General features: G+C 43.2%; 1 protein-coding gene across 4 annotated transcripts in view; it reads left to right on the top strand.

Annotated features, from left to right (window-relative positions):
* The first annotated feature begins 244 nt into the window (after nt 1-244).
* The window catches only part of OCLN (occludin), a 47,926-nt gene continuing 25,797 nt past the window's right edge, over nt 245-22,373 (top strand). Inside the window, exons 1-4 of one of the 4 annotated variants that reach the window (XM_061129600.1) lie at nt 245-266; nt 9,239-9,355; nt 12,612-13,290; nt 16,814-16,975. In XM_061129600.1, coding sequence (XP_060985583.1) covers nt 9,306-9,355; nt 12,612-13,290; nt 16,814-16,975 — 891 coding nt within the window. In that variant the 5' untranslated portion in view covers nt 245-266; nt 9,239-9,305. The other 3 variants (XM_061129597.1, XM_061129598.1, XM_061129599.1) reach the window with 3 other exon arrangements.

The following is a 22,373-nucleotide window of genomic DNA, read 5'->3' as shown; positions in this document are numbered from 1 at the left end:
GTCTCTCCAGATTTCACCCTCCAAACATTCCGCAGTCGTACCCGAAGAGCTCCGAGAGCTCTCCGGGGTAGTCCGGGACCCCCCTCCTCCAGCCGGGAGCCCGAGCCCCTAGCCCCCGCCACCCCTCTGCTCTCCGTCCCCGCCCACTCGGACCGAAACGCCGCGCTGTTCCTTTAAGGCCAGACGCCGCAAGGGTGTGCGGAGAAGGGCCGGTTCTTCCCGCCTCCTTCTGCACCGCTCCCTTCCCCCTCCCATCGGAGTTTCAGGTGAATGGGTCAAGGAGGGTGGAGGCCGCCATACCACTCCTCCTCCCTGGCGTCCACCTCCCCCTTTCTGCTTCTTCAGGCGGAGGCGGCGGGACTCGGGGGAGAGCTAGCCGGAACGCCGAGGAGCCCGCGCGGGGAGCCGCAGGTGGGGCTCGCGGGCGCCGGGCCGCGGACTTTCCGCCCCGGGCCGGGAGTTGGTGCGCATGCCCGGGGGGCAGGGGGGCAGCGGGGCAGTCGGGCAGGGTGGGCGGGGGGAGGAGGGGGAGCGGAGGAGGAGGAGGCTCAGTCCCCGGCGGAGTCCCGGCTGCGCGCTGCGGCTCTGCAAGGCGGCAGGTGCGCCCTCCAGGTAAGCGCGCGCCTGGGCTCCCGCCGGCTTGCTTCGCTGAGAGGTGAGAGCTGGGCGCGGCGCCGGGGGGCCCAAGGCCCCTCCGTGCACGGTATAGTAGGGGAGGCGCGGGGAGAGGACGCCCCGCGGTGGTTTCGGTGGCGGTTTCGCTGCAGGCTTGGGACTCGCGGCAGCCGGAGAGGCGCGGGGCGGCGAAGAGAGCCGCGCCCGGCCAACTCGGAGCCTGCCTCCTCGGTCGAGGGGCTGCTTGGAGCCGCCCATCTGTTCCTTCCGCTGAAACGATTCAGGCTACCACCAGTGTCTAGGCGGCGTGGGCAACTTTTCGCTTTCTGAGGGGCCGGCGGGAGATTGGTGACCAGCGAGAATCCTGCGATTCTCTAGGCTGCAGTTTGGTTTTTTTTTTTTTTTTTTGGGTGGGGGGGGTGGCTGAGGAGAGAGCCTGAGCTTGAGGGCTGAAACTAGGGGTGCCGCTTGCTGGCCCCGGCGGGGAGGCTCGGACTCCGGGAGGGATCTGTTGTTATCCGCCCCCATTTCACCCCTCTGGGTATCCCAGGTGGAGAACGGGTGGCCGGGTTTAATCCGTGCAATATTCTTGGAGTCCTGGGGTGGGCCGATCGGCTGTTTTCAACCCCCTTGGTGGGAGTTGTAGGAGCCCGCGTCGATTTAAGCTGCTGGGGCGGGGACTTAATTTCGAATGAAGCTGTACTTCCAGGGAAGCCACTCAAGCTTGGGGTTCTCACCCTTGACCTAAAGGCCGCCGCCAGGTGGGCGGACCAGCTCGGGCCGTTCCTGCTCACCCAGCTAGGACGCGTCTGCCCGGGCTGCTCCTGGACACCGGCACGTGCTCCTAGCCGGAGCGCCGGACCCCAGGTCTTGCGACCTCGGGCAGGGCCGGCCCCGCGCGCCGCCGACACGTTGCCTCCGTTGGAGCAATTGTGCCGGGCAGGTGGGATGAGGGGTCAAGATGCCCCTTGCATTTGGGAGAGCAGCCCCGAGCCCCTCGTCTCGTGTCCCAAGTGAAGCGATGGAGTCGGGGGAGAGGGGCGGCATCCTGGGGCTGGCCGGGCAAACTGCCCGCCTGGGAAATAACCTGGGACGGGGAGGAGGCAGTCTTACAGGTTAGTGTGTGGCCCTCACGCACAACAGGTGTTATTATTGAGATCCCGGGAAAAGAGAAACCTTTCCCCATTAAGGGACTGGTCCCTTTTTTGTGACTGAAAACTAGTTCTTCCCAGACGGAGGTCGATTTCTCAAACTTTTTATGTATTCCCTAGTGTAGCACTGTTTCTTTTGCACTGTACACATTTAGTATTTTCTCTCCCTGGTGTTTTAAAATAGGCATTTTAAAAGGTGGCGCCACAGTAATTGGTATCTCCGCAGACAAAGCAGCAGTACTGTTGTTTTTTTGTCGTTTTGCATTTATTTGGTAACTCGGCTCCTCTTTTGTTAGAGTGTGGAGGCGAGGAGAGGGAGATTTCCACAACTTCTAGGAAATTTAGGAAAGTGATGAGCATCGCCTCCTGTGTGTAAGGCACTGTGAAAGCCTTTGGTACTTTATGCCGTTTAATCATCCCAGCATCTCTAAAAGCTAGGTCTTGTTAGAACTCCATTTTAAAAGTGAGTAAACACCAGGGAAAGTAAATATATATATATTTAAATATTTATTTATTTGGCTGCACTGGGTCTTAGTTGTGGCAAGCATCTAGTTCCCTGCCCAGGGATGGAACCCAGGAAGGGTTAGCCACTGGACCACCAGGACCACCAGGTCTGGGACGGTATGTTATTAAAGGGACAGTTCTTGATATTCCAGTGGAGAACCAGATTTGGGGAGTTTTTCTGGAATTCTCTACTTTCTGGAATTCTCTACATTCCCTATGGCCTCATATAAGTGTTCCCCATCTTGCTTGATGTAAAGGTAAAACCTGTTTTCTTCTAAAGATAATGCTGTAATTTCTTATCTTTGAAAATGATGGAAGATTGCTTTCAGCTGCATAAAGTAACTGATCCTATGTCATTCACCTTCCCAAGGAGGGATCTCCCAGAAGAAATTTTTCTTTAGCTGCATTTCAAGGCTTGTGATTAGAATATTTATTGGACTTTTTCATCCACATTACTATTTATAGATCTAATGGAGTAAAAAGACCAGGGTCACACCTTTTAAAAAAATTTGCCCCCAGGGTTGCAGCTGTTCTGTAACTTAGTGCTTTCCAATCTTGAATGTGGTGTGAATCACATTGAGGATCTTATGAAAATACAGATTCTGATTCATAGGTCAAAAGTGGAGCCTGGAATTCTGCCTTTCCAACAAGTCCCCGGGTGATGCCTGTACAGTTTTTTCTCCCTTTCCCTCACGCTGTAAGCACTTAACTACTTTTGTGGAACTTAAAGGTTGTATTTGAAGGATTATATTTCCTGGGTGTTAGGTACATGAGGAACTTCAGGCATTCACTGCTGGATTGAAATCCCAACTCTAATATGGGCTATTGTTTTCTAAATCAAATATTGATTGCACATCTCTGTACCAGGGACTAGATCTAGGGATCAGGAGTAAGAGTGAAGATCAAGACAGACATTTACGTTTTTGGGAAGGTGGTATTCCTTTTGGACTGGAGAAGATTGTAGTTTTAAAAAAAGAAAAAAAATAATTAAAGGGGAAATTTGCTCTGAAAATAAATTGGTGGATGGGGTGAGATATGGGAGGACATCTCTGAGGAGGTGAAATTTGAGGCAAGAGCTGATACAGGAAACCCTCAAGATCAAGGCCCTCCTTGAGTTGACACCTTTATTCTAGGTAGTGATTTTAAAAATGTATGGTGTGGTTAAAAAATCATCTAGAGAGCTTATTTAAAATGTGGTTTCTGACACACACAGAGCTAGTCTATTTCAAAATCTAATTCAAAATTTTAGATCCTGTACTAACGATACGCCTATAACCTAAATAGAATCATTTAATATCAACTTTAAAAAACACCTTAAACGCAGATTCATGAAAGGGATGTGATCAAAAAGGAACAGACTGCCCTTAAATACAATGTTTATTTATTTTTACTTATTGACAGTTTGCTTTAAAGAGTAATTTTGAAGCACAGCATTTTCAGGTCTTTTTATTTTAGCTCAGTAATCTACTAAGATTATTTTGGCCAGTAAACATTTTAAAAGAGAGAACTTTTTATTTTATTTTTTTTACCATCAACTGGCTTTAAGTTTAACATACTCAGTAAGGGTCAACTCCAAATTGGCCCTGACTCCGTCCAATTCAACTGCCAGAGCCTGTGGCTTTTCACTTCTCATTTTACTTTTTCCTTCACTCAGCATACACTTATTGTCCAGATACTGTTAATGTTGCTCTGCTGGGCATTAGGCAACATCCTTGGACCTCTTTTTCCTATTGTCATGGCCTTAGAACTTAGTCATAGGCTGCCTTGAAAGAGCCCTTAGAAGTCTTGCAGTCCAGTGTCCTGCCTCTCTGCCTCTCCAAATACCAAACAAGCTTTGCATAAACAGCATGAGGTCAAATTGTTATTTGTAGTTTTGGGAGGGCGTGTGGAGAAACTTCCTAACATTGAAATGAAAGCTGACCCTCTGGAGTTTTTTTTTCTTCTTCTTAAGGAGCTCTTTCTAGGGCTACAAAGACAGCTCTTCAGCTCTTTGAAGGCTACCATAGTGGACCTAATGTTGAGTGCTCCAGGCCAAACATTTCCTGTTTTTCCAGTCATTTGTCCTAAAACGTGGTTTTTCTAGATCTTTAACAATCCTAGTCTACCTCCTGAAGAGCTACCCAGTTGGAACAAGATGTTCAAATTTCAGGGTTCTATGGGGGTTTGTTTCTTTTTAATAACTGTATCATTCCTAGATCTGAGCACTAACTGTAAATAATGCCTGAGATTGGAATAACTTGTTAGCTTTGTTGAAATTCTGATCAAGGAAATGCACTTGTTTCCTGCACGGAGTCTTAGTTGCTGCATGTGGGTTCTAGTTCCCTGACCAGAGATCTGACCCCAGCCAGCCGTCTGCTTTGGGCATACAGAGTCCTAACCACTGGACTGCTAGGGGAAAAAAGTGAAAGTGGATCAGTCGTGTCCAACTCTCTGTGACCCCATGGGCATTGCAGGCGAATTCTTTACCGTCTGAGCCACCAGGAGAGCCCAGACTGCCAGGGAAGACCCAAGGAAATGCACTTTTAAAAATGAGCAGTTACTAAGCCAGGTTTCCCTCATCTAGTACTCATACTATTTTTTTTAAATTGAGTTTTATATTTTTAAAATGATTCATTCCTGCCACCAATATTTGAAAATGAATACAGTACACATAAATGCCTAAACACTGGAATTTCTCACTTTCAGAATAATCATCTTGCTGAAAATGCTTTTCGCTAATCTTCTTTAATGCATTATCTTACCTACTACCCCATCTTCTTTAATACAGTATCTTACCTACTAACCCATCCCAAAGAGGATTATCTTCCTCTTTGACTCAGGAAGTTAGCGATGCTCACAGAAGAGAAGAAGGATTTGTCCTCTCAGATTGTGAACCTTTTGAAACCACTTGGTTTGTTTTAGTCCATTTTTCCAGCCTTACAGAGAATCGTGGTCAGTGTTGATGTACTTGTAGCCAATGAGTTACTTATCCTTTCCAGTGTCTTGTCAACTGCAAATTTGGATACACTTGTCCATGTTGTCTGGGGTCATGACTAGAGACCTCCCTGCAGGTGGACACAAGTGGTGCATTCATTCATCCTAATTAGGCTCCATTATTCAGCCCAGTAGGAATCTGCCCACCCACCTTCTGTACCAGGGGATGTGTCCAAGAGTCTCAGGATCCTCTCTGCATTCCCCTCATCTACCAATCTGGTAACCTTCTCAAAAAAGAAAATGAAGTTAATGTGCCATGACTTCTTACTTAATGAACTTTCTGAAAGTATTCACTTCACAATTTGAAATCTCCATTCTTAGGGGAGACAAGACAGCTATGCTCTGAATCCAGGCAATGGTTTGGGAAGCAAAATTGTCTGGATTTTTGGTGAAGCTTAAAACTGCAGCCTGAGTCTGCATTTGGAATTTTTAAAAGCTACCGTTGAGCCTGGAATTTTTGGCGTAATCTTGACTGAGGGGCACCTAGCTGTAGAAGAGGTAAGACTCCTCTGAGGTCAGTGTGCTAGTGTCTGATGCTCAGCTTCAGAAATAGGGTGCCATACTTAATAGTGTTTAAATTCAGTTCTCCTTAGTTCTTTTTCTAAGCATCAATTAGGAAGACAGTAAATGTGGGCTTTTTCTCTTTCATAGCACTGTCATATTTTGGCCTAAATTGCTTGTCTGTGTGTGTGTGTTTGGGTGTTAGTTACAGAGCCGTATCCACTTATGATTTGTGTATTTTTCTCTATGTTATACGTCAACAAAGCAGTGTTTAGAAATAAAAGAATGTGAAGAAATTGTCTTCTCTCACTGTGTTTGGAAAATTATGCTAATCATGTTGGTGTTACTAACATTTAATATACTTCATCTTTGAGGTTTTACTGAAATATATTTGGGCAATATTTTATTGAGAAATTTGTGATTGACTGTTCTTAAGTGTGTGGAGGATATTTGCTGTTGATTTTAAAGACCAAGTTTAAAGAGTTTGAATTGATTTACTATTCTTAATGTAATATATGATTACACAGCCCTTTTGTTTGAAAAAGAAAAAATATTAAAGACTTTCAGGTTATAGATCTTGCTTGCTCATGTCCTTCCTCCCGTCCGCCCCCAGGCCTCTCATTCTTTCTTGCTAAGTCTTCCCTGTGATCTCCACACCGCACTTCATCGCACAACCCTGAATAACGCCTGCTGCAGATGCTGTTTTCTTGGTGTGTTACCTTCGGGAGAACTTGGTCTCATCTTAACTTCCACAGGCGGCTGTGGTGCTGTGGAGGTACTTAATAAACAGTTGTTGATTAGGTGAAATTGCCTCTCAGATGTTCAGGGATTTTTGCTTTGAGAGATTTTAGAACAAAATTATTCTACTTTTCTCTTAGTGAATAGGACTCTTTAATACAGTGTGTGTTTGATGTTTTTTCTTTGTTGAAAGTTATATTCCATTTTGAAGACTAGCAAAAGGAGATAAGGGGAAAATGTCCACAATCCTAGCATTCTTAGATGCTTTTGTAACCCTTTTAAATGACAGAAGAAGCATACTTTTAAACCAGACTATGCTTTAGTTTGAGCATTCTTTGGGAGTGCCTTTCTTTGGGATTGGAATGAAAACTGGCCTTTTCTAGTCCTGTGGCCACTGCTGTTTTCCAAATTTGCTGGCATATTGAGTGCAGCACTTTCACAGCATCATCATCTTTCAGGATTTGAAATAGCTCAGCTGGAATTCCATCACCTACACTAGCTTTGTTCATAGTGATGCTTTCTAAGACTCACTTGACTTCACCTTCCAGGATGTCTGGCTCTAGGTGAGTGATCATCTGGGTGATAATCTTGTGATTATCTGGGTCATGAAGATCTTTTTTGTACAGTTTCGTGTATTCTTGCCACCTCTTCTTAATATCTTCTGTTCTGTTAGGTCCATACCATTTCTGTCCTTTATCGAACCCATCTTTGCATGAAATGTTCCCTTGGTATCTCTAATTTTCTTGAAGAGATCTCTGGTCTTTCCCATTCTGTTGTTTTCCTCTGTTTCTTTGCATTGATCTCTGAGGAAGGCTTTCTTATCTCTCCTTGCTATTCTTTGGAACTCTGCATTCAAATGGGAATATCTTTCCTTTTCTCCTTTGCTTTCCGCTTCTCTTCTTTTCACAGCTGTTTGTAAGGCCTCCTCAGACAGCCATTTTGCTTTTTTGCATTTCTTTTCCATGGGGATGGTCTTAATCCATCCCCCTGTAATGCTCAAAATTCTCCAAGCCAGGCTTCAGCAATACGTGAACTGTGAACTTCCAGATGTTCAAGCTGGTTTTAGAAAAGGCAGAGGAACCAGAGATCAAATTGCCAACATCTGTTGGATCATAGAAAAAGCAAGAGAGTTCCAGAAAAACATCTATTTCCACTTTATTGACTATGCCAAAGCCTTTGACTGTGTGGGTCACAATACGCTGTGGAAAATCCTGAAAGAGATGGGAATACCAGACCACCTGACCTGCCTCTTGAGAAACCCATATGCGGGTCAGGAAGCAACAGTGAAAATTGGACATGGAACAACAGACTGGTTCCAAATAGGAAAAGGAATATGTCAAGGCTGTATATTGTCACCCTGCTTATTTAACTTCTATGCAGAGTACATCATGAGAAATGCTGGGCTGGAAGAAGCACAAGCTGGAATCAAGGTTGCCAGGAGAAATATCAATAACCTCGGATATGCAGATGACACCACCCTTATGGCAGAAAGTGAAGAGGAACTAAAAAGCCTCTTGATGAAAGTGAAAGAGGAGAGTGAAAAAGTTGGCTTAAAGCTCAACATTCAGAAAACTGAGATCATGGCATCTGGTCCCATCACTTCATGGCAAATAGATGGGGAAACAGTGGAAACAGTGTCAGACTTTATTTTTTGGGCTCCAAAATCAGTGCAGATGGTGATTGCAGTCATGAAATTAAAAGATGCTTACTCCTTGGAAGGAAAGTTATGACCAACCTAGACAGCATATTAAAAAGCAGAGACATTACTTTGCCAACAAAGATCCATCTAGTCAAGGCTATGGTTTTTCCAGTAGTCATGTATGGATGTGAGAGTTGGACTGTGAAGAAAGCTGAGTGCCGAAGAATTGATGCTTTTGAACTGTGGTGTTGGAGAAGACTCTTGAGAGTCCCTTGGACTGCAAGGACATCCAACCAGTTCCTCCTAAAGGAGATCAGTCCTGGGTGTTCATTGGAAGGACTGGTGCTGAAGCTGAAACTCCAGTACTTTGGCCACCTCATGGGAAGAGTTGACTCATTGGAAAAGACCCTGATGCTGGGAGGGATTGGGGGCAGGAGGAGAAGGGGACAAGAGGATGAGATGGCTGGATGGCATCACTGACTCAATGGACATGAGTTTGAGTAATCTCCGGAAGTTGGTGATGGACAGGGAGGCCTGACGTGCTGCGGTTCATGGGGTCGCAAAGAGTCGGACATGACTGAGCTGAACTGAACTGATGTTTTAGTTAACATTGAAGGGCTAGAATATGCTAGATACAACTGTATTTGTATTTTCATATGCGTTCTCATTTTCTATGAACTTTGAAAAGTAATGAGATGGAATAAATGGCTTTTAAGAAATTTATACATCTTTATGTGTGTTCTTCAATGACTATTTTTATTTTATTTTTTTTTCAATAACTATTTTTAAAAATACCATTTTTACCTGTTACTGTCAACAGCTTTGTGAAACTTTCATTGCTGCAACTTATAATCAAGTTTAAACTATATTCGTATGCTAGTGATGTGCAGAGCATAATATTAGGTGCTCCGAGGACTACCAGGCCAAATGATTCCTACCCTCGGTGATTTCTTATGCTCAAAGAATTAATGGTCTAATGTGCAAAAATGACAGTGGGAAGGACAAGAGAAATAACCATGGAGTGAGACGTCATTTGGGATTGCTATCATTAGTTTTCTTAGTGATGCAGGGAAACCGAGTGCAGTAGTAACGTCATCACCCTACTTCTGTTGCTCAGATCGGCCTGTCTCAGGAGGGTCCCGGCAGTGCTCATCCTGAAGATCAAGTGACCACCGACACCAGCCATGTCATCCAGGCCTTTTGAAAGTCCACCTCCTTATAGACCTGATGAATTGTAAGTAAATATGTAATTCTTTTTTTTTTTTTTTTTTTTAGGCCTTGCTTGTGAGATTTTTGAGATTTTATTAATAGTTTCCCAACCAGGAATTGAACTCGGGCCCTTGGCGGGAAGTGAGAGCGCAGTCCTAATCGCTGAACAGCCAGGGAGTTCCTCCTTTTTCTTTTATAAAAGTCTATTACATGTTAGAAAAAAAAGTGTATAGTTGAAACTTTCATCTGTTATGTGTTTGCCTTAAAAATAAAGTGACGTGCATTTGTAAAATCAAATTGAACCAAAGGGTATTCAGTGACGCGTGAGCTCCCCTCTTACCTTCAACTTCCAAGATGACAGTTTTTTTCTGCAGTGGGAGCTGTTGTCACTTGTTTTTTCATTGTTGCTACACTGTAGTCTGAGCTTATATTTGTGTGTATGTTTGTTTTTAAAAAATGGTGTGAAGCTTCCATAGTAATGCCTTCCTTATTTTTGTCTCTGCTGGGTCTTCACTGCTGAGAGGGCTTTTCTCCGGCGGCAGCAAGCAGGGGCTGCTCTCTAGTTGGGGCGAGCAGGCTCCTCACCGCAGTGGTTGCTCTTGCTGCGGAGCGTGGCCTCTAGGGTGTGTGGGTTTCAGTGGTTGTGGCTCCCAGGCTCTAGAACACAGGCTCAGTAGCTGTGCATAGGCTTAGCTGCCGCATGCCGTGTGGGATCTTCCCAGATCAGTAGTTTTACCCATGTCTCCTGCATTGGCAGGTGGATTCTTTACCACTGAGCCACCAGGGAAGTCCTTCAGCGCCTTATTTAGGTGACTGTTGGCAATAGTTCTGAGCCTGTTTATTGAGATAAAATTCACCCACTATACAGTTCACCCATTTAGAATGGGCAGTTCATTGGTTTTAGTGTATCCCTTCACCACAGTCAGTTTTAGCACGTTTTCATCATCCCCTTCCCAAAGAAACCCCTCTGTCCAGTAGCACTCTCTGGTTCCCCCCAATAGTAGGCAACCACTAAGTCCATTTTGTTTCTGGATATGTCCATTCTGGACATTTCATATAGATGGCATCTTACAATGTTTGGTCTTTTGTGACGGAAATCTTTCACTTGGTATGTTTTCCATGTCATCATAATCTTTGTTTTTTAGAGCAGTTCTGGGTTCACAGCAAAATTGAGAGGAAGGCATAGGGCTTTCCCTGCCCCCACACATGCACAGCCTCCCCCATTATTAACATTTCCCACCAGAGTGGTATGTTTGTTACCGTGATGAACCTACATTGACACATCATCTGAAGTACATTGTCGATACTAGGGTTTTCTCCTGCTGATGTTAGATTCTTCCTGGGATGAGCACTTTGTGCTTTCTTTGCCCTTCACAGCACATCTCAGTTGGACCAGCCACCTTTCAAGTGTTCCATAGGTCTACTGGGCTAGTGGCTGCCATGTTAGCATAGGTCTGCAGAATTCCATTGTGAGGCTCTATCACCGTCATCCATGGCACTGTGCGTAGATGTTTGGACTGCTTCCAATTTGAGATGATCAGAAGTAATGTTTCTGTGAATGTTACACTGTTAATGGAATTGTAAGTGATACAGTCATTTTGGAAAACAGTTTGACATTGTCTAGAAGAGCTGAGAATTTTAAAAGTTTGACCCAGAAATTCTGCTCCTGGGTATATACCCTAAAAAAAGTGCCATTGTGTGCCAGGATGTAAGTTGGAGATTGTGTTAGAGCTATGCTGTTCATGACAGCCCCAAACGGAAGCAACCCAAATATCCTTGTAGAATGTGTCACAGAATTTTCTTCCTTCACATTTTCAGTGTTCTCCAGTTTCTCCATTTCCTTTTCATTCTCATATACTCAAGTAATTAACCTAATTATCATGGTTAGCAGCCTCCAGTAAGAAGATATCTCCTTTGGCTTGAGGAAGGTGGTTTGTGGAAATAAGGGCCAAAACAAAAGGGGCTTTAGTCATTTTAGGAATTGAATTTTACCTCCCCAGGGCCCACAGTTTTTAGATTCAGTTGTCTACACGTTAGTGTGTCTGTTACATGCTGTGAGTTTATAGTTAAATTATTGAAGTTTGCAGGGTATTTTTATAAAAAAAGAGTCAAGATCTCATTAGCCATCATCTTTCTTTCTTTTTTTTTAGCCATCATCTTAATGAGCCCTCATTAACATTTCATCTACTTTGTAGGTCTTGCCTTAACTGGCAGTAGCTCATGTAGTGAGGTGTTTAATGTCTTACTGCCCTGCCAATGAGGGCACTCGGCGAGGGGCACTCTGAGGGGCCTGGACTGAGGCTGTCCTATCTGTTCTTGTGTTCCCAGTGCCTGGCACAGAGCCCAAAATGTGTCAGCCTGGTGGCTGCAGTAGACAGCTGCTAAAATGAATAAGTGAGTAAATGTGCTTTCTTAAGTAAGAGAGCTGGGCAGCCAGAAATTGCACCAGTATAGCCCAGTGCAGGTGTCATGTCTGAAGGAATTGGTCTCCATTCACAAAGGAAAAGGATTGATGCCATTGTCCTTAACTGCCTAGGTCCCATCCCCAGCGATTCTGGTTTAACTGGTCTGGAGTGCTCTGTCTGGGGATTTTACACATTCCCTAGGTGATTCTAATATACTGCAGAACTTGAGAACCTCTGCTCCATAGAAATTAAGCAGTCATTCTCAATGTATGGTTCCCCAGCTGCAGCATCAGCAGCATCTGGAAACTTCTACTCCAGACCTGCAGACTGAGCAACTCTGGGGATGAGGGCCAACAAACCCTCCAGGTGAAGCTGATGTGTCTGCACAGATTCCTTTACTGTTCAGGGGGTGTCTGAGTCTGCTGGGGATATCTGTAGTAGAGTATCATAGATTGGGTAGCAACAGAAATTTATTCTCACAGTTCAGAGGCTGGAAGTCCAAGATAGGTGCTGGTGGAGGCCCTCTTCCAGATTGCAGACTGCCAACTTCTTGAATCCTCACATTGTAGAAGGGGTGAGAGGGCTCTCTAGGGCCCTTTTTATAAGGGCACTAATCCCATTCATGAGAGCTCCACCCTCATGACCTAATTACTTCCCAAAGACCCTACCTCCTAATACCATTACAATGAGTGTTGGGATTTTGATACTTGATTTGGGAAGGGCGGGGAGACACAAATTGCCCCATTGCAGTGGGGCAGTACAAATAATAGTTTCCTTTGCCAGTGGTTTGTTTAAATTATTCCAGGTACTTTTATATGTTCTTTCTGCTTACCACTAAAAAGTGCTAACTTAAAATTGTTTTTGTGTCCTTTTCAGCAAACCTAATCACTACACACCAAGCAATGACATATATAGTGGAGAGATGCATGTTCGACCAATGCTGTCTCAGCCAGCATATTCTTTCTACCCGGAAGATGAAATTCTCCACTTCTACAAATGGACCTCTCCTCCCGGAGTAATTCGGATCCTGTCTATGCTTGTTATTGTGATGTGCATTGCCATTTTTGCCTGTGTTGCCTCCACTCTTGCCTGGGACAGAGGCTACGGAACCTTAATGGGAGGTAGTGTTAACTACCCTTATGGAGGAAGTGCCTTTGGTAGCTACGGAAGTGCCTATGGCTATGGTTACGGCTACGGTTATGGCTATGGAACAGGCTATACAGATCCAAGAGCGGCAAAGGGATTCCTGCTGGCCATGGCTGCCTTTTGTTTCATTGCCGCGTTGGTCATATTTGTTACCAGCGTTATAAGGTCAGGCATATCTAGAACAAGAAGGTATTACTTGACTGTGATAATAGTGAATGCCGTCCTGGGCATCATGATGTTTATTGCCACAATTGTCTACATAATGGGAGTCAATCCAACTGCCCAGGCCTCTGGGTCTCTCTACAGTTCACAGATATATGCCCTCTGCAACCAGTTTTATACACCTGCAGCTACTGGACTCTATGTGGATCAGTATTTATATCACTACTGTGTGGTGGACCCCCAGGAGGTAGGAGTAGTTTTGTTTTTTTCCTCCCCTCTTTCCTTGGGTCAGAGGTTCTCATCTTGGGATGCTTAATAGATTCACTTGGGAATGTTTTAAAAAAAATAGTGATGCCATGGCCCTACTGCTATTTAAAGCAGAATCTGAGAGAAGGGCTGTGTCCTTATTAAGGTATTGTTAGGATACCATCTGGTTCTTCCACTTAAAGTACAGTTCGTTTGTTTTTAGTGTATTCACAGACTTGTGTGACTGTCACCACAATTCACCTTAGAGCATTTTCACTACCCTAGAAAGAGACCCCATCCTCATCAGCAGGCACTCCTCATTTCCCTAACTGTCCCCAGATCAAGAAACCACTAATCCTCTTCTAGAGATTTGCCTTTTCTGGATATTTCATATAAGCAGAATCATCCAGTATGTGTTTTCTTTTTTTTTTATCACTGGCTTCTTTCACTCAGCAATAATGTTTTAAGGTTCATCCATATTATAGTATGTACTAGTACTTCATTCCTTTTTATTGCTGAATGCTATTCTATTGTGTGCATATACCATATTTTCTTTGTTGTCGGCTAATAGACATTTGGCTGTATTTCAGCTGCTCTGAATAATGCTCTGAACTTTCATGTGAAACCTGTTTTAATGTGACCTGAGTTTCGTATATACTTAGGGGCAGAATTGATGGGTCTTCTGGAGACTCTTCATTTAAACTTTTGAGAAACTACCACATTCTTCTCCAAAGAGGTTGCATGATTTACACATTTATCAGAAATGTATGAAAAGAAAGAAATGTATGAAGATTCCAGTTTCTCCACAACCTCAGCAGCATTGTTTTTCTGTTTGATTTTAACCATGCTAACCCTCCCAGCATCAGGGTCTTTTCCAATGAGTTAGTTCTTTGGGCACCTAATGCGAAGAACTAACTCATTGGAAGAGACCCTGATGCTGAGAAAGATTGAAGGCAGGAGGAGAAGGGGCCAACAGAGGATGAGATGGTTGGATGGCATCACCGACTTGATGAACATGAGTTTGAGCTGGGAGTTGGTGAGGGACAGGGAAGCCTGGCGTGCTGCAGCCCATGGGGTCATAAAGAGACACAACTGAGCAACTGAACTGAACTGATGCTAATGAGTGTGAAGTGTTCCTGGTTTTGATTTGCATTTCTTTGATAGCTAATGATATTTTCTTGGGCTTATTGGCCATTAGCATATCTTCTTTGGAGAAATGGTAATTCAGAATCTTTGTCCATTTTTTAGTGGGGCTATTTGGATTTTTATTATTGAGTTGTGAGAAATTTTATTTGGTTACAAATAAATATAATTTTTTCTTTCCATTTTACATCTAGATGATGCTCTTTGCACAAAAGTTTTTAATTTTGATGAGATCTGATTTTTCTTTGTTGCTTGTGCTTTTGGTGTCATCTAAAAACACTTTGCCTAATTCAAGGTCACAAAGATTTCCTGTGCTGTTTTCTTCTAAGAGTTTTATAATTTGAGTTAACGTCACATCATAAGGAAGGGGTCCAGCATTTCTTGCATGTGAATATCCAGTTGTCTTAGTATTATTTATTGAAATAACTCTCCATTGAGTTATTTTCATGCCTTTGTCAAAAATGAATTGACCGTAAATGTGATGATTTATTTGTAGACTCTCAACTTGTTTCCATTAACCTGTGTTTCTGTTCAGTACCACACTCCTTGATTGCTACAGCTTTGTCATCAATTTTGAAACTGGGGAGTGGTGGTCCTTCAAATTTGTTCTTATTTTTCATGATTTTGTGGTTTAGAATCTAGGTCTGTTGCATTTTCATATGTGTTTAGGATCACCCTGCCAATTTCTGCAAAAAAAGCCAGCTAGGATTTTGAAAGATTGCTTTGAATTTCTAGATCAACGCAATTCTTCAGAATCCTAACTGGGAGAAGAATTGTCATCTTTATAATGTCTTCTGCTTCGTGAACATAGGGTGTCTTTCCATTTACTTGGGTCTTCTTTAATTTCTTTTAAAACTGTTTGCCAATTTTCGTTGTGTCAGTCAGTATTTCAAAAAGCTGTTAGGTGATTCAAAGGTCCAGGTGCGGTTGCGAAGCCTGCCTTCTATAACCATGCGTCATTCTAATTAAAGTGTTTCTAAGTTACTAATCTTTTTTTCTTTGTTTTCTCCTTACACTGACCCAGGCGTTTTCGTTCTTTTACCTGAATGAGTCACTTCTGGGGGTTAGACCTTCTCCAATAGCTACCATTATTTTGAAGACTGAAATGTAGGTTTCAGAGTATTTGTTGTCGACATTTGGTAAATAGGGCTGAGGGTTGGTACTCCTGTCTTACCATCCTGTCATCCTTCTTAGTCCTCTGACTACCTGAAACCTCTATTCTTTGAAAAAGGTTATGACTGTTAGACCAGCTACAAAGAGAGCTTCCTCTTAGCAGACATTCAGGCCAGAGTTCTGGTACCTGTTCAACTCCCAAGTGCCCCAAGGCCAGTATGCCATGTAACATACCTGTCAGGGGTAGGGGTTCCTTGTCACAGGCCCTTATAGTATGTACACAAAAGACACCTAAAACAGAGGAAACTAACAGACTAAATGAATTGCCCGCCCATTTTCTTTCATTTATAGCTTGGTTAGATTATGTCTGCATAATTTGTGGTAAGGCAGATTGTTTTTGGACTGAAATTTACATTCAACTGTAAAAAGTTGAGCCAAGCATGTGTTATGACCAAGACTATATATAAGCATGATTGGATATTTGAAACAACTTCTGTGAATAACATTTTTCAAAACCCTTTAGAAGGATACCAGGGATTGAGTTAATTTATTGGCTGTTATCCTCTATTTATGAAAATATGGCCCCTAGTTCTCAGACTTTAGAACTAGTTTTCTATAATTCTAAAACAGGGATGCATATTCCGAGGACTGACTCATGGTGGAGGTGTGTGTATGTCTGTGTGTGTATGTGTGTCTCTGTGTGTTTTGGTAGCCTTTAACCCATGTGGTTTGGGCTACATTTTGCAGTCTTACAGTGTAACCGTTTGTATCAATTTTAGAGCAGTTAAGCTAGTTAGTGGGGCCTTAGGTATTTGTAGAGTGTGGATTGGAATAAAGTAAACAATTAAAATTGATGCTTTTGAACTGTGGTGTTGGAGAAGACTCTTGAGAGTCCCTTGAATTGCAAGGATATCCAACCAGTCCATCCTAAAGGAGATCAGTCCTGGGTGTTCATTGGAAGGACTGATGCTGAAGCTGAAACTCCAGTACTTTGGCCACCTCATGCGAAGAGTTGACTCATTGGAAAAGACCCTGATGCTGGGAGGGATTGGGGGCAGGAGGAGAAGGGGACAAGAGGATGAGATGGCTGGATGGCATCACCGACTCGATGGGCATCAGTTTGAGTAAACTCCGAGAGCTGGTGATGGACAGGGAGGCCTGGCGTGCTGCGATTCATGGGGTCGCAAAGAGTCAGACATGACTGAGCGACTGAACTGAACTGAAACAATTACAAACTAAATATCTCCATATCTTTCATCTCTTTTTAGGCCATTGCCATTGTACTGGGGTTCATGGTTATTGTGGCTTTTGCTCTAACAATTTTCTTTGCTGTGAAAACTCGAAGAAAGATGAACCGGTATGACAAGTCAAATATTTTGTGGGACAAGGAACGTATTTATGATGAGCAGCCTCCCAATGTTGAAGAGTGGGTAAGTGTTTTATGAACGTCAGTATACATCCAGTTTGGCTTTGTTTTGTTTTTTTCTGTAAACACCCCAGAACTGTCTTTAAATTTGATCTGATGTGCTTTGTGAAACTTTATTCTTAGAGTTATTGTCTTTGTATATTGCAAAAGTTGAGGCCTCAGGTTTTACTTTGAACATTAATAAAGTGGGGTGAGTGGACATGGATTTACTCCGAGGTAAAAAGCCAGATTTGTGTTTCTAAGAAGTAGATCTAGGCCCTGAGCAGAAATGTCTTTTAAAGGAATCATGAGGGACAAAAAACGTAAGTGGCTTTGAAGAACAAAAACAACTCCTCTCCCCTTCCCTTTTATTTTCCTGCTAATCGTTTTTGAGGGAAGCACTAACTTGGGTCAAGATCCACAAGGGTGTTTTTAGGGTGGTGGCAGGTGGGAGATCTTTAAACCTTTTACATGGAGAACAGCCTGGTGAGTCACAAGCACTAACATAGATATATGAAATACTTTAGTGAAGGCAGAGATTAGGGCAGGTTGTTTTTTTTGTGTGTGTGTATACTGTTAATGCTACCAGTAGGTGGCTTCCTAAATGATGTGAAAGTGTAGAAAGTCCCTCTTACCAAAAATACCTCCCAAATGCAAGTTACTGATGAGATAAACTGGGACCTGGAGCCCTTTGCTGCAGTGCTGCAATGCTTGCACCTGGACACACCTCTCCTGGAGTGAATTATCTGGGACTAAAAATAACTGCATGCATGCACAGTTGGGGCAGATTGTGGACAAAGGATACAAAGAGACCAAAAAACCCAACAGCTATTTTTGAAGAGCCTGGAGCAAAAGCAGAGGGTCGGGAGCAAAGGCAGGGTATTGCACAGGCCCTTGCACACAGCACCACCTAAGCGGTGGGCAAACCACCTCGGCAACGCCTCTGACCCGACCCTGGGATTCACGCTACCCTGACTCCATCTGAAGACTAAGCCCACCACCAGAGAATCAGGCAAGCAGGGGAACCAGTTGTTTGTTCTTGCTCCCCCTGCTGTAGCAGGGGCCCCAGGAAAGGCTTGCTGAATTTCTTGTCTGGCCTGTGATCACATTTTTTTGTTTTTTAAGTTAAGGAGGCCAAGATCCCTGGTCGGTAACACTGATAGCTAACTAACCTGTTTTTAGGGATGTTCCAAGCTTTGTTTCTTGGAAATGCTGTGTTGTGATGTTCTTGAGAGAGCAGCCTCAGAAACTGCCTTCCTCGGTTTCTTTGAGCAGACTGGTTTCTTGCCATGAAGGTTAGTCGAGACTCCTGGATTCTGGTTCCAGGATAGGTTGGTTTTGGCCAGTGGGAGCAGAGCGGAGCGGGTTGAGGGTGCGTCCTGCTGTTCAGGTCGGGGTGGAGATACTGATCATCTGGAAGGCTCCTAGCTCTTGCATGCTGTGACCTCATATTTGAAGAAATTTAGGAATGTAGATGAAATTTTCCTAGTGGAAGTACCAAGACCAAGCAGACAAAGCAGTCAGGAAAACCAGAAGGTATGGTATGTGGGTGCCTGCGTTCCTGACCTCTCCTAGAAGCCTGCTGCTTGTTTTTCTCATTTTTCCCCCCATGACATGTGAGGGTGTTGGGGATTGTTTTCTTTTGACCTTTAGCTCCAGGCAGAGCCACCTGTAGAGGGAATAGGGCAGTCTGTTGTGAACTGTGCAGTCAAGGTTTCGCTGAGAGTTTCTGGGTGTGTCAGTTTTCACTGGCTGCTGGATTTGTTTACTTAAGGTTTCGAGAGCCTAAAACGTGACTCAGGAGAGACCAGGGCCAGAGATACTACAGTCCCAGGGAACTTTGACTTCTCATCTGACTTTACTATCGTGAAAGTTTAATCAGTTCTAGGTGCTTTTGACATTTTGACAGAAGATAGCCATAGCAACTTAGGGAGGTGGTGGTGATGATGAAGTGAAGGGACTTTTAATTTTTAAAAAGGCATTATTTTTATAATGCTTCCTCACTGAATCTCTAGAAATTTGATAGCTAGCCTATAGATTGTTTCACGTGAACTTCATAGTTTGTCTATAGTAATAAATGTTTCGTCATATGAAAGTAGATAATCATCTATTGAATAGCAGACATGAGACTTTGAACACACTAATGTTTCATGCAAAGCTTAATCACTTAAATTCCTCATTTCCTTTTCTCTTGTTTTCCCAGCTGAAGTACCTAAGAAAGGCTATTTGAAATAAGCTCTTGGTTTAAACTACAGTATTGTGTTTTTCCTTCCATTTTTCTCTCTCCCCTCACCTGCTCAGGTGTGCTTTGCTGAACTCAATCCCTCGTTTTCATTTTTGCCTGAGTTTACTTCCACAACCAGATGCAGACTGTTACTCTTTTTTCTCCACTCTTATGCAATAATTCTGCTCCAGTGGGTTTCGCTCCGATAACATAGTTGCCCAAGTGAAAATGTTTGATGCTGCATCTAAAGTACTTGACAGTGGGGTGGATTAGTATTTTTTCTTTTTGACTATTAAAAATTAATGTCATAAAAATAACCTCCACTTGAAATAATGGAAGAGAATCTAGAATTAATTACTTGTACTAAGTGAGAATTAAAATTTGAATTCTAATTATGGATAAGTAAGACATATATAAGGGCTTCTCAGGTGGCGCAGTGGTAAAGAATCCACCTACCAATGCAGGAGTTGTAAGAGACATGAGTTCAATCCCTGGGTCAGGAAGATCCCCTGGAGAAGGAAATGGCAACCCATTCCAGTATTCTTGCCTGGGAAATCCCATGGACTAAGGAGCCTGGCAGGCTATCGTCCATTGGATCACAAAGAGTTGGACACGGTTGATCACAGCACAGCATATATATAATCCTAATAATGGGTTGTTTGGGGTAGGGGTGGGCTTCGCTGGTGGCTCAGATGGTAAAGCGTCTGCCTACAATGAGGGAGACCCGGGTTCAATCCCTGGGTCGGGCAGATCTCCTGGAGAAGGAAATGGCAACCCATTTTAGTACTCGGGCCTGGAAAATCCCAGGGGTGGAGGAGCCTGTTAGGCTACAGTCCGTGGGGTCGTAAAGAGTCGGACACGACTGAGCGAGTTCACTGATGGGTATCTCACTAAACTTACTGAAGGAATAGTCGCCTACTGAATATTTGTTTACTCCTTCTCTACACATTGGGGTATGTCTAGACATCCATTGTTAAATCTTACTGCCTTTCTTAGATTTTTAAAATCTTTAGGTTAAGAGAGCAAAGCCTCAGCTCAACAAGCTGAGCCTTCCGAGTTTTTTTAAACAGGTTTCAACCCATTTGTATTATCTGTGAGAAAACCTTCAACTTTCTAATTTACTGTCTCTCAGTCTCCACCACAGTAGTTTTTCTGCCTTCGTAACAATCTCAGGGTTGTTTTTTTTTCCCCTCCCCTTTCTAGATATCTTGTACTTTGTGAAAATAAACAGGCCATGTTTGCACACTGGATGTTTTGTAGTCAGTTAAGTTTGTACCAACATTGTTGTATTTTTAAATGCTTAAAGTCTCTGTTAAACTTCTAAATCTTAATTTTTTTCTATTATGTCCTCAAACCCAATTGTTACTTTTTCTGAATTAAAAAGTATATATATGATTATTTATCTGACTGGTAACTGAATAATTTTTCAGATACTGTGAAGTATGAAGAAAATTCTGCCATCCAGAGTTATCTTTTTGGTGTATTTTCTTTAATCCTTTTCCTCTCCTATTGCTTATTCTAATTCAGAAGTGTGATTATAGTCCTTATCAGTGTCAAATTCTACCTTTTTAAACTTGTTGTTAGAGGCTTTTTTATCACATCATTAAATATTCCTCAAAAATTTTTTTAAGTTTTTTTTTTTTTTTTTATGTAGACCATGTTTAAAGTCTTTATTGATTTTGTTACAGTATTGCTTCTGTTTTGATTTTTTGGCCCCGAGGCATGTGGATCTTAGCTCCCTGACTAGGGTTCGAACCCCACCCCTTGCCTTGGAAGGTGAAGTCTTAACTGATGCCAGGGAAATCCCCTCCTCAAAAACAGTTTTGATACTGTTAAAAACATTTACTGGAGTGTAACATGTGTATCCACATACACACAGAATAAAGGACATTAAGCACACTAAACTTGATTGTGTGGCTTGGTGAAGCTGTACGCATATAAGCCCGTTTGTAAGCAGCACCTAAGTCAAGACACAGCACGTTCCAGTGTCCAGGGTCTCCTTGTGCCCCTTAGTCAGTGTCCCCTGGGGTGATGACTCCTCTTATTTCTCTCGTATCAGTTAGATTCGCCTATTCCTAAACTTCACATAAATGGAATTATGTACTGTGTGCTTTTGTGTCCACTCAACATCATGCTATGAGATTCATTTATGTTGTTGCATTGGTTGGTGTGATACTTTTTATTTTTGTGTGTTTTGGCAAGATAAAAGCTTTCTAATGACTCCTTCTTTTAAAAAAAATCCATGGCCAGAATTATAATTTTTCAAAAAAAAAAAAAACAAAAAGAGAAAACCACGAGACAGGGCAGTCTCCCTCCCATCCTTGCGTTTCCGTTTGTTTCCGGGGGTCTTTCCCACCCTCTCCCACACTCCTGGGTGCGCTTCTTAGTTTCCTATAATTCCTTTCAGTGCTTTGTTTCCTGAAAATAAAATCAAAGAAAAATACCCTCCCTGCTTTTTTATGCAGAAGTTAACGCCCTGATCACACCATTCTGTCTGCAGCTCACCCTTTTGCTCTATAGTATGTCTTTCTAAAAAAAATAAAGTATTTATTCAGCTGTGTTGGGTCTTCGCTGAGCCACGTGGACTCTCTGGGTGTGGTGTGTGGGCTTAGTTGCCCTGCAGCATGTGGGACCTTAGTTCTCTGACCAGGGATCAAGCCCGAGTCCCCTGTATTGCACGACAGATTCTTAACCACTGGACCACCAGGGAGTTCCCAACAGGGTCTTGTTTTGTGAAGTCATTTTATTCTCTGTTGCTGCTCTAGGCCTTCCTCTGCTTGCAGCAGGCAGGCTCAGTAGCTGTGGCAGGTGGGCCTTGTTGCCACATAGCGTGTGGGATCCTCCCGGATCAGGGATCAGACCCTTGTGCCCTGCATTGGCTGGCGGATTCTTAACCCCTGGACCATTCGGAAAGTCCTACAGTGCGTCTCGGTGATCCTTCCTCACCACTTGATTCCATGGTTTCTGTAATCATTCTCATTGATGGGTGTGTTTGTTGTTTGATGTTACAGACAATGCTAGGATTTAAAAAGAAAAGAAAACTTGGTATGCCTTGTAAACCTGTTTGTCCATGTATATACTTCTGTAGGCTGACTTTCCTATAGTATTACTGAGCTAAGGGGTATATATATATATATATATATATATATATATACACACACACACATCTGTAACTTTGATAGATAGTGAGAAATTGCCC

This window comes from Dama dama, chromosome 25 (assembly GCF_033118175.1).
Source record: "Dama dama isolate Ldn47 chromosome 25, ASM3311817v1, whole genome shotgun sequence".
NCBI lineage: Eukaryota > Metazoa > Chordata > Mammalia > Artiodactyla > Cervidae > Dama > Dama dama.
The sequence above is the reverse complement of the archived record's forward strand: the minus strand, read 5'-3'. Positions and strand labels throughout refer to the sequence as shown.